This window comes from Bidens hawaiensis, unplaced genomic scaffold, assembly GCF_021521415.1.
Source record: "Bidens hawaiensis isolate Kalapana, Puna unplaced genomic scaffold, B.hawaiensis_p1.1 tig00070830_1, whole genome shotgun sequence".
Classification (NCBI taxonomy): Eukaryota; Viridiplantae; Streptophyta; class Magnoliopsida; order Asterales; family Asteraceae; genus Bidens; species Bidens hawaiensis.
The window spans coordinates 15,163-25,378 of NW_027502433.1; the positions used below are offsets into that span (position 1 = coordinate 15,163).

At 34.2% G+C, this 10,216-nt stretch overlaps 1 protein-coding gene across 1 annotated transcript; it reads left to right on the forward strand.

Moving 5' to 3' along the window:
* Window positions 1-423: 423 nt before the first annotated feature.
* LOC143605699 (uncharacterized) lies at window positions 424-7,855 on the forward strand. The gene is made up of 4 exons (XM_077081715.1): window positions 424-616; window positions 6,176-6,468; window positions 6,582-7,354; window positions 7,462-7,855. Exons 1-4 carry the CDS (start codon window positions 424-426, stop codon window positions 7,853-7,855), a joined length of 1,653 nt encoding a protein of 550 aa, XP_076937830.1.
* Window positions 7,856-10,216: the final 2,361 nt, after the last annotated feature.

Consider the following 10,216-nt stretch of genomic DNA (forward strand, 5'->3'; position numbering starts at 1 on the left):
TTTTTTTTAACAAAACTAATCGAACCGAACTACATATTTTAACAAAACTAATCGAACCGAACTACCTTTTAACAAAGTAATCGAACTGAACTACTTTAACAAAACTTTTCGAACCAAATAGCTTTTTTAACAAAATTATATGAACCGAACTACTACTTCAACAAACTAATCGGGCCGAACTAGTTTTTTAACAAAAACTAATCGAACCGAACTACTTTTTCAACAAAACTAATCGAACCGAACTTACTTTTTTTTTAACAAAACTAATCGAACTAAATTACTTATTTAACAAAACCAAACGGGCCGTTTCTTTTTGCAGTAGTCCTAGACGAATTGTCAAAGTCAATCCAGGAGCCTGTTCCATGGTGCATGCTCTTCGCAGACGATATTGTGTTGATCGACGAGAGTAAACAAGATCTCAACATGAGGCTAGAGAAGTGGCGAGCTGCTTTAAAGAGTAAAGGTTTAAAGATTAGTCGACCAAAGATGGAGTATCTTTACTGTGACTTTGGTGGAGTAAACAATGATGAGGACGTTCAAATCACCATTGAAGGTCAAGAGGTTTCACAGTCAACCAAGTTCAAATACTTAAGATCGTTTGTACAAAGTGATGGGGGTATAGAGAGTGATGTAGTTCATCGTGTCCAGGCAGGATAGAGTAAGTGGAAAGCTGCCATAGGGGTATTGTGTGACAGGAGGTTCCCAACTAAATTAAAAGAAAAGTTTTATAGGGTTGCGATTAGACCGGCGATGCTATACGGAACAAGGTTAGACCGAATAAGAAACGAGGCGTTCCTGGAGATGTAGAATTAAAGTTAAGGACCCGCAGGAGGAGGGTTATCTCTTGTGATAACTTTTTATTATAATATTTTCATTATTAGTATTTTCATTTTCTATTTATGGTTATTATCTTTATCATAATAGTTGTTGTTGTTGTTATTAGTATTATTATTATTATTTAGTCTATCTATTATAAATGTTGGTTAAATGCTACCACTAGTATATTGTTTCTAGTATGGTATTAATATACTGCTATTTTCTTTTCTTATATATATATTATCTACTTATTTTTTGAGTTGGGGGTCTCACTGGAAGCAACCTCTCTATCTTTAGGGATAGAAGTAAGGTTGTCTACATCTCACTCTCCCCAGACCCTACAAATAGCTTTAGTTATTTGTGGGATATGCTGGGTATGATTGTTGTTGTTGTTGTAAACGGGCCGTATTAGTTTTTTAACAAAAAACTAATTAAACCGAACTACGTTTTTAACAAAACTAATACAACCGAACTATTTTTTTAACGAAATTAGTAGAACCGAACTACTTCTTTAACAAACTAATCGGGCCGAACTAGTTTTTTAACAAAACTAATTGAACCAAACTACTTTTTTTAACAAAACTCTATGAACCGAACTACCACTTCAACAAACTAATAGGGCCGAACTAGTTGTTTAACAAAAACTAATCGAATTGATCTACTTCTTTAACAAAACAAAAAAGGGCGTACTAGTATTTTTACAAAAAACTAATCAAACCGAACTACTTTTTTAAAAAAACTAATAGAACTGAACTACTTTTTCAACAAAATTAATAGAAACGAACTACTTCTTTACCAAACTAATCGGGCCGAACTAGATTTTTTTAACAAAAAGCCAATCAAACCGAACTACCTTTTTAAAAAAACTAATCAAACCGGACTAATTTTTCAACAAAACTAATCAAACCGTTGTGTCAGAATCAGGTGGGTTTGCGGAGATGTCGCCGAAAAGAAAGGTTTATCATAAAACGTTTCAGTTGCCGGAATCTTTGTCCAAACCACCATCTATTTCGTCTGGTCTCGCTGTCTAGCAACAGTACTTCCACCGTAACCCACCATAATCGACATACAATGATAAAAATCCTAGCTCGTGTGTCTTCATCGCTATGCACCTATGGCTTTGTTGTCGTCGCCTCCATGCTGCTGAGGTGCCATCAGAAAGAATCACCGGTAAACACCCTCACCCTTCCAGCAACCGTAATCAATAGATATTACATAGAGTGTGGAGAATGTGGAGTGAAATTAGGATCTCAAACGTTCGAATTTCAGATGTGATGTTGAATCAGAGTGTGGATTTAATTGATTTGAGTATTGAATTTAATATTTCACTACTAGAAAATAGGCCTGATACAACTTTTTAATAGCAACTTTTTTCAAATTAGTTGCATTTGACTCTAATGCAACTTCATTAAACATAAAGGTTGCAAAATTAAACCACATTTGCAACCTTTTTATGAATAAGTTGCGTATTTCATTATAAATTGCAACTTTTTTCATGAAAGGTTGCAAATTTTATTGAATTTTGCAACTTTTGTTAAAAAGGTTGCGTTGTTAAAACTTAGATACAACTCATATTTTTAAAGGTTGCGTAATTCAATGAAAACAACAAAAAAAATAAATAATGAAGTTTATTTCATATCACATAAAAACTAAATAAGTAAATTATAGATAGAAAAAAAAATCCAGTTGAAGATACGTGAGTTACATATAATAATATAAGGAGATAAAAGTAGACACGCTAAAGGCAGAAAAAGTCAGCATGGTTTCGAACCTGTGATGGTCTAATAAACAATAAAAGTAGACACGCTGACCTGCTTGTTTTCATGTTAATTTACCTTTTTAAAGGTTTAAATCTTTAATCATTTGTATTTCTGAATGTTACCAGAGGTGTTTCAGTAATTTCTGCTTTATTAGAAATTTACCCGTTAACTAGTATCTACTTAAATGTTAGAATTTGGCCAGTTAACTAAAAATGACAGTTTTGGCCCGTTAACTAATATTGGTCCGTTTGTTTTCATGTTAATTTATATATTTATAGGTTTGATTCTGTTAATTATTTGTAGTTTTAAGTGTTAACAAGAGTGTTTAAGCAGTTTCAATTTTATTTGAAATCAACCCATTAGCTAATATCTATAGAAATTTACCTGGTAATTAATAATGATAGTTTTGACCAGTTACCTAAGATCCTGCTCATAATTTTTTTGGCAAAAGGCCAGTGGCCCATTAGGGACATTTATATTGCTGTATATTAAATGCTTTCCAAGTTCAGCATGAACTTTCTTTCTGGCCAGACGGTTAATGTAGGAGCTTTAAGTATTTTAGGCCATTTAATGCCGCGGTTTGAGTCTCTATTGCAACAAAGGGTGTTCAATTTGTTTCTTGGGTCAGATTGGGCAAGCTTTATGCCTAGCTATATTTCTTTTTGACACCTGTATGGCATGAGTTTTTTTGTATTTTTATTACTTGTCTTTATTTTGTTTGTATTGCGCTTATGTGTTGTTTGTTATAACAGTTGCTGATTTGTGTATGTAATGCGTATTTTGGTTTGTGACATTTGTATCATACCGGAGATTGTTGATACTTTGTTAGGTGATGCGCTAACGGGTGTTTTCATTGTCGATATTGGATTTTGTTTTTTTCTCTTTACTTTTGATGGAGGGTTGCAGAATATAACACCTCACCTCTGGTCATGACGAATTTTGACTGACAAAGTGGCCCGTTTGACCATTTTAAATAATCAGACCCGTCTATGATTTGCAGTTTCATAAATTATACAAAAAAAATAATTCCCTTTTAAACATAAAAGGAGTTCGAGCTTTAGAAAAAGAGCACAAATTAAACCGAGTTCGAGCTTTAAAAAACAACACGAATCAAACCGACTTTGAGCTTGAGAAAGTCAAAATGCACCGAGCTCGGCTCATTAAAACTTTTACAATTCCCTTTCTTCTATCAATTCAACCTAAAGCCAAGATGAGCAACAATAAAGCAACATAAATATTGGTTTGACCTTAAACCAATTAGTCAACGTTGAACATTTTGACCGGCTCAAAGTCAAACCCGAACTCGGTTTATATTGTGGTGTTTTCTAAAGTTTGACCTTTATTTGATTTGTGCTCTTATCCTAAAGCTCGAGCTCAGCTCATGAGTCAAAAGCCAACGGATCGGGTTTGACCGGTCGATACCAACAATTCGGCGTTGAACCATTTCATGTTAGAACATGGTTAAAAAGGTAAAACGGTCAAGTTTGACCGGTTTGAACCCAAATTGCTGCAAGTTAAGATCTGGTATAAGCCCATGCTAACCCTATGGTTCTGGTGTAGCTTATGACTTCTGCAACTAAGGTACGACTTTTGCAACTAACCATTAATTTAGGTTTTATCTTGTATGTTGCTTGTGTGTGCATCGAATATGTTTAATGATATATGTGTGATGTTTAAAATGTAATATTAGTTATATGTAACATTTTTTATCGCTAAGTACGTTTACTCTAGAGCAGTGGTATTGATTTTTAAGTATTTTAAGAGAGTCTAATTAGACAAGGAGAATTAGTCTTGCGTGCACGTGGTATCAAGAGATAAAATTTAGTTAACCAAAAACACTTAAAACACACGAAACTTAGCTATTAATCGTTAGGTGATCACTGCATAGACATTGTTTTTGGTACTTTAAATCAGCTCAAAAGTATGTTGCACCTTCTGTAAATTGCTCAATTTGCAATGTCTCATACAACTCCTAACTTCCTGTTCCATAATGCTCACAACACTTTTCAATACAGGTTCCACAAAACCCATCAGTTACCAAAGACTTACCTAACGAAAAAGCTGCAATTTTATTAACAAACATATTATTGTCAAACACAACAGTGAACCGACGCTAGCAGCAACACAAATAACCACAAGTCTATCTTTTACAACAAAAATGAAGTACACGCGTTTTACAGATCTAGATGTTGGGACTATACATATGTAATGCTCCAGCAATACTTTGTCGTCTATTTAACGCTACTTAATCATACACTTAACTACAGCTCCCCGGCGCAACATGCCGGGTCAACCACTAGTTTTGTACAAAATCAAATAAAATTTACGTATCCAACTTGTCATCGTCAACCCTGAACAAAATTTTTGCAATCTTCTGCGCGCATAACCAACCAAAAGACAATAATACCCTCCTCTTGAAATTTAGCAACTATCATTATTTCTTTTTAACACTTTAGTAAAAAAAAGTAGTTTATCTTAAACCCTAGAAAGCATATCCATGTGGTTAAAATAAAAGGAGTAATACTTAAAAAAAAAATACAAGCTAATGAAAACAACAGGATTTGAACTTAAGACCTAAGGTTTAATAGATAAAATGCAAACCAACATGTCATATGAAAATTATTTTTTTCTCATTCCTGACCAACAAATATAAATAGGGATAAACTAATAGGGATAAACTAATGAACCCATCAAATTCAATACAATCAGTTTGTTAGTTTTATTAATTACTAATCAAACACATCATCGCTCCAGAGTTTCAGTTCCACGTTCATATACCAATTCCAAATTTAACCGTATCTAAAAGAGGGCATGTCTTCAAACAACTTCCATCATCATATCTTTCACAACTCATCATGTATCGAGAGAATTGAAGAACGTCTGTGCTAATAATTTCTTGCCTGGGTAATTGCTGAGGTAATACCAGCCCTCAATTTCGTTTTAAGTTGATGTTAATTTGTATAATAATTAGTGTAATTTGATGTTAATGTTGCTGTTTGGTCACTGAGTTCGTTTGAATTCAATCAAATATGTTGTTACAAATTTAAGGATTCACCATCATGTACCTATATCGTCTAGTTAAGTTTTCTAATGATAATATCATAGCTATACTTTGTTGGATCCTACGATCCATATTTTGATAAGATTAGCTTGTAGTGTATAATTATCTCAATCTCACCATTTGAAATTTAATTACCTTAAATCATAGCGTTTAGTAGTTTAGTTAATTGTTTTTGTATGTGAATCAAATTATTTTCTAATTGCATTCTGAAATTAATAATCAGTAAAGTAGTGTTTGGTTCATCGCTTCTTCTGAATTCTAATAATGTTTTTTTATATAGCACGTGAATGGTGGCATCCTAATTACACGCTTTAATTATTTTAGCTTATGATGGATCAATTCAATTTAAGGTTCCATAGCAGGTCAAATGGCCATTGTAATATGTCATCTATCGATTTAACATATATTATGATGATTCATCTTCATACTAATCATTTTGAATTCTAACCTCCTTGTTTCTGTTAAATATAGGATACGAGAGACATGAAGAATGCTAGAGAATGGATGTATTTGCCTATATGATTACCTGAATTTGAAGTCGGAGTTACTGATTTCCTTAATGCTTCATTTGCTAAAGTAGAAAAAGGATCTCAAATTTGTTGTCCTTGCAAACGATGTAAAAACCATTACTGGTATCGAAGAGATGAAGTATTTGATCAGTTAAAAGGACACGGATTTATAGAAGATTACTATGTGTGGGTTTTTCATGGAGAAAACCAATCACAAACAAGATTTAGTGCTGGTATAGATGATAATGGAGATGGTATGCATGACAATTTTTATGAATTATTGCATGATAGGTTTAGAGCTACCGTAACGGAAACAAGTATGGTACAAGAAGGTTTAAATAAAGACGCCAATAAGTTCTATAAACTGGTAGAAGATGGAAAGGAAGAGTTGTAACCTGGTTGTAAAATTTTTTCGAAGCTATCTTCCATTGTTAGCCTTCTTACAAGAACCTTCACGGGTTTAGTAATGTGGCATTTGATGATCTTCTACAATTTTTACAAAAGATGATTCCAGAGGCAAAACTTCCAGCTAGTTTTACTAAAGCTAAAAGAGTAATAAAATATTTAGGGCTGGATTATAAGAAGATTCCTGCATGTCCAAACGATTGTATGCTTTATTGGAAAGAGTATGAAGATGCTGAAGTGTGCCACATTTGCCATACCTCTAAGTGGAAACAACAAGAGAATGAAAAACAACAGAATAACAATAATATCGAGCATTCTAAAACCTGTTCAAAAGTTCCGGCTAAAGTGGTGTGGCATTTTCCTTTAAAACCAAGGCTCCAAATTCTTTTCATGTGTTCAGAAACGGCTAAACATATGACATGGCATGATGAAGGACGTCCTAAAGATGGAAATTTACGACATCCGGCAGATGGACAAAGCTGGAAAGAATTTGATTCTTTATATCCTCATTTTGCAAAAGAAACTAAAAATGTGAGGTTAGGGTTGCCAAGTGATGGATTTAATCCATTTAGAACAATGAGCATCGCTCATAGCACTTGGCCTGTGGTGTTAATTAACTACAATTTGCCTCCATGGATGTCACTGAAACCTGAATACTTTATGTTATCTTCGTTAATTCCTGGACCCGAATCTCCAGGTAATAACATAGATATTTACTTACAACCATTAATCGAGGAGCTTAAAGATTTGTGGGTTAATGGGCTGGAGACATACGATAAATCTAAAGATGAGACCTTTAAATTGTATGCAGCTTTAACTTGGACAATTAGTGATTTTCCAGGTTACTCAATGTTATCATGGTGGAAAACGAAGGGAAATTTTGCATGTCCATGTTGTAATCATGAGATAGCTCACTTTACTTGAAGCATAGTAAGAAAACATGCTACATGGATCACCGCAGATTTTTAGATGCTCAACACCCATGGCGACGGAATAAGAATGCTTTAAATGGGAAGACTGAGACGAGGCTTTCTCCAAAACCTCTATCAGGTGTTGAAGCTATGAGTGATTTGTCTGGTTTTAACAATCTGTTTGGTAAGACACAAAAAAAGAAAAATGATAGCACTTGCCCATGGAAGAAAAGGTCAATATTTTTTGACTTGCCATACTGGCAATTCAATAAATGTCGGCATAATCTTGACGTGATGCACATTGAAAAAAATATATGTGACAACGTGATTGGGACTTTGTTGGATATTGGTGGGAAGTCAAAAGATCACCCAAAAGACGATTTGACCTTTTAGATCTTCGCATCAAAGAAAGTCTTCAGCCAAAACTTTCTGAAGACGGTGAGCATGTTACCATGAAGAAAGCATGTTTCTCAATGTCTTCAAAGGAGAAAGTTAAGTTTTGTCGTGTTCTGAAGGAAACAAAATTACCTTATGCGTGTGCATCTAATATTGCATGCTGTGTACATTCTTCGGAAAAGAAATTTTCAGGTTACAAGAGTCATGATGCTCACATCTTTTTGCATTACTTGCTTCAAGTTGCTATCCGAAAATCTTTACCGAAGCATGTTGCTATCCCTTTAATTAGGCTGGGTATCCCTTTTTGAAGCTTGTGCAGCAAAGTAATTAAGCCCGAGGAGCTTGACAGATTACAACTAGAGATTACAGAAATGTTATGTGAATTTGAGAAAATATTCTTGCCAACATTTTTTGACATAATGGTGCATTTACCTATCTACTTAGTAAATGAAGTTAGGCTTGGAGGACCTGTTCAGTATAGATGGATGTTTTTTATGGAGAGATACTTGTGCAAGTTGAAGTCATATGTGCGGAACAAGAGTCGGCCCGAGGGATCCATAGCAGAAGGGTATTTGATTGAAGAATGTTTGACTTTTTTCTCACGTTATATGCACGAAGAGAATGAAACACCTAATAAGGGTGCAGATGATACCGATGATTTGATGGAAGAAAGTGAATTGTATGAGCAAATATTCGTGAATTGTGGCCATCCAATAGGAGGTAAAAAACAAAGGCAGGGAAAAAATGTATCTTTGGATGTTCATCTAAGGGAACAAGCACATAGTTATGCCTTATTCAATTCTGATTGTGCAGAAGTCAATAATTATATCAAGTAACCAGTTTATAGCCTCTATTTTCTTCGAATTATGTCATTGTTATTTATCTAATATTCATGTCATATTTTTCTAAATGATGATCCAGTGAGCATGAAGCTTATATTGAAAGTCAACTAGGGCAAAGTCGACGGGCAAGAGCGCACAACCATAGCCATGAGTTCGCTAGTTGGTTTGAAAATAAAGTAATACATAACGATGTTCCTGATCATATTTTTTGGCTTGCAAAGGGTCCTAGTCCTACATCCAAGAGATACTATGGGTATTATGCCAATGGATATAGGTTTCATGTCAAATCACGAGATGATAAATGTACAACTCAAAATAGTGGTGTTTCAATTACGGCTTTAACTCCAAGCTTTGCGAGTTCTCGGGACAGAAATCCAACAGTTGGGAATGTTGACTACTATGGTAGAATTTTAGACATAATTGAACTTGACTATTGGTCAATGTTTAGAGTTGTATTGTTTCATTGGGAGTGGTACCAAGTTGAGAAAGATGATTATGGATTAACGTGTGTTAATTTGAAGAAGTTATGCTATTCAGATGATCCTTTTGTCATGCCCTCCCAAGTAAAACAAGTGTTCTATGAACCAGACCCCGTAGTAGATGGTTTGCATTATGTTCTTAATACGATTACGATTCCAAGGGATGTATATGACTTTATGAAGAAAATAATGAAGCTGATGATGGCTCTTATTGGTGTGAGCCTAATGAAGATAGGTTGGAGTCTCTTACACAAGTTAGTGAGCAAGAGACTCCTTTGTCAAGAGAAGATATCCCTCCTTTAAAGGTTGACGCAAGTACAGAATTAGCTGCCATTGATGTTGTTGATTGTGAGAATAGTGATGATTCTGATCATGATGATACATTATGGGATTGGATGCATGCGGATGAAGATGACGATAATTGAGTAAGAAGGTACAAAAAATGATTCTGGTTGAAACACTAATTCTGCTTGACCTATTGGTTTGATCGTTGTTTATTTCTGTTTCAGGTTGCAAAAAAGAAGATTATCTGATGCTTGTGCTGGTTGGCTGATCCAAGTCACTCTTGTTCTTTTATAAGAACTAATCAAACTGATGAAATGAGAAGATATAGTTTTGGTTTTTTATTAGATGGTTAACAGGGGCATTTCAGTAATTTCTGTTACTGAAATGTTTTGACGAGTTAACTAATATCGATCCATTTGTTTTCAAGTTAATTTACCTATTTATGGGTTTGAAACTGTTAAGTATTTGTAGTTTTAATCGTTGACAGGGGCATATCTCGTAATTTCAGTTTCGTTTGAACTTGACCCGTTAACTAATATACACTACATGTTAGAAATTGACCCGTTAACTAAAGTTGACATGTTTTGACCCGTTAACTATTTTTTTAATGATCATAGAAACAAAATTATGAAAGTCAAACACAAGGAGCAATTTTGGTATAATTAGAAAAATCATACATCAAGGGTAATCTGGGAATTAATTAATATGTATATAATGGAATTGCTTTAACCATGCAAACCTGGCTTTTTTAC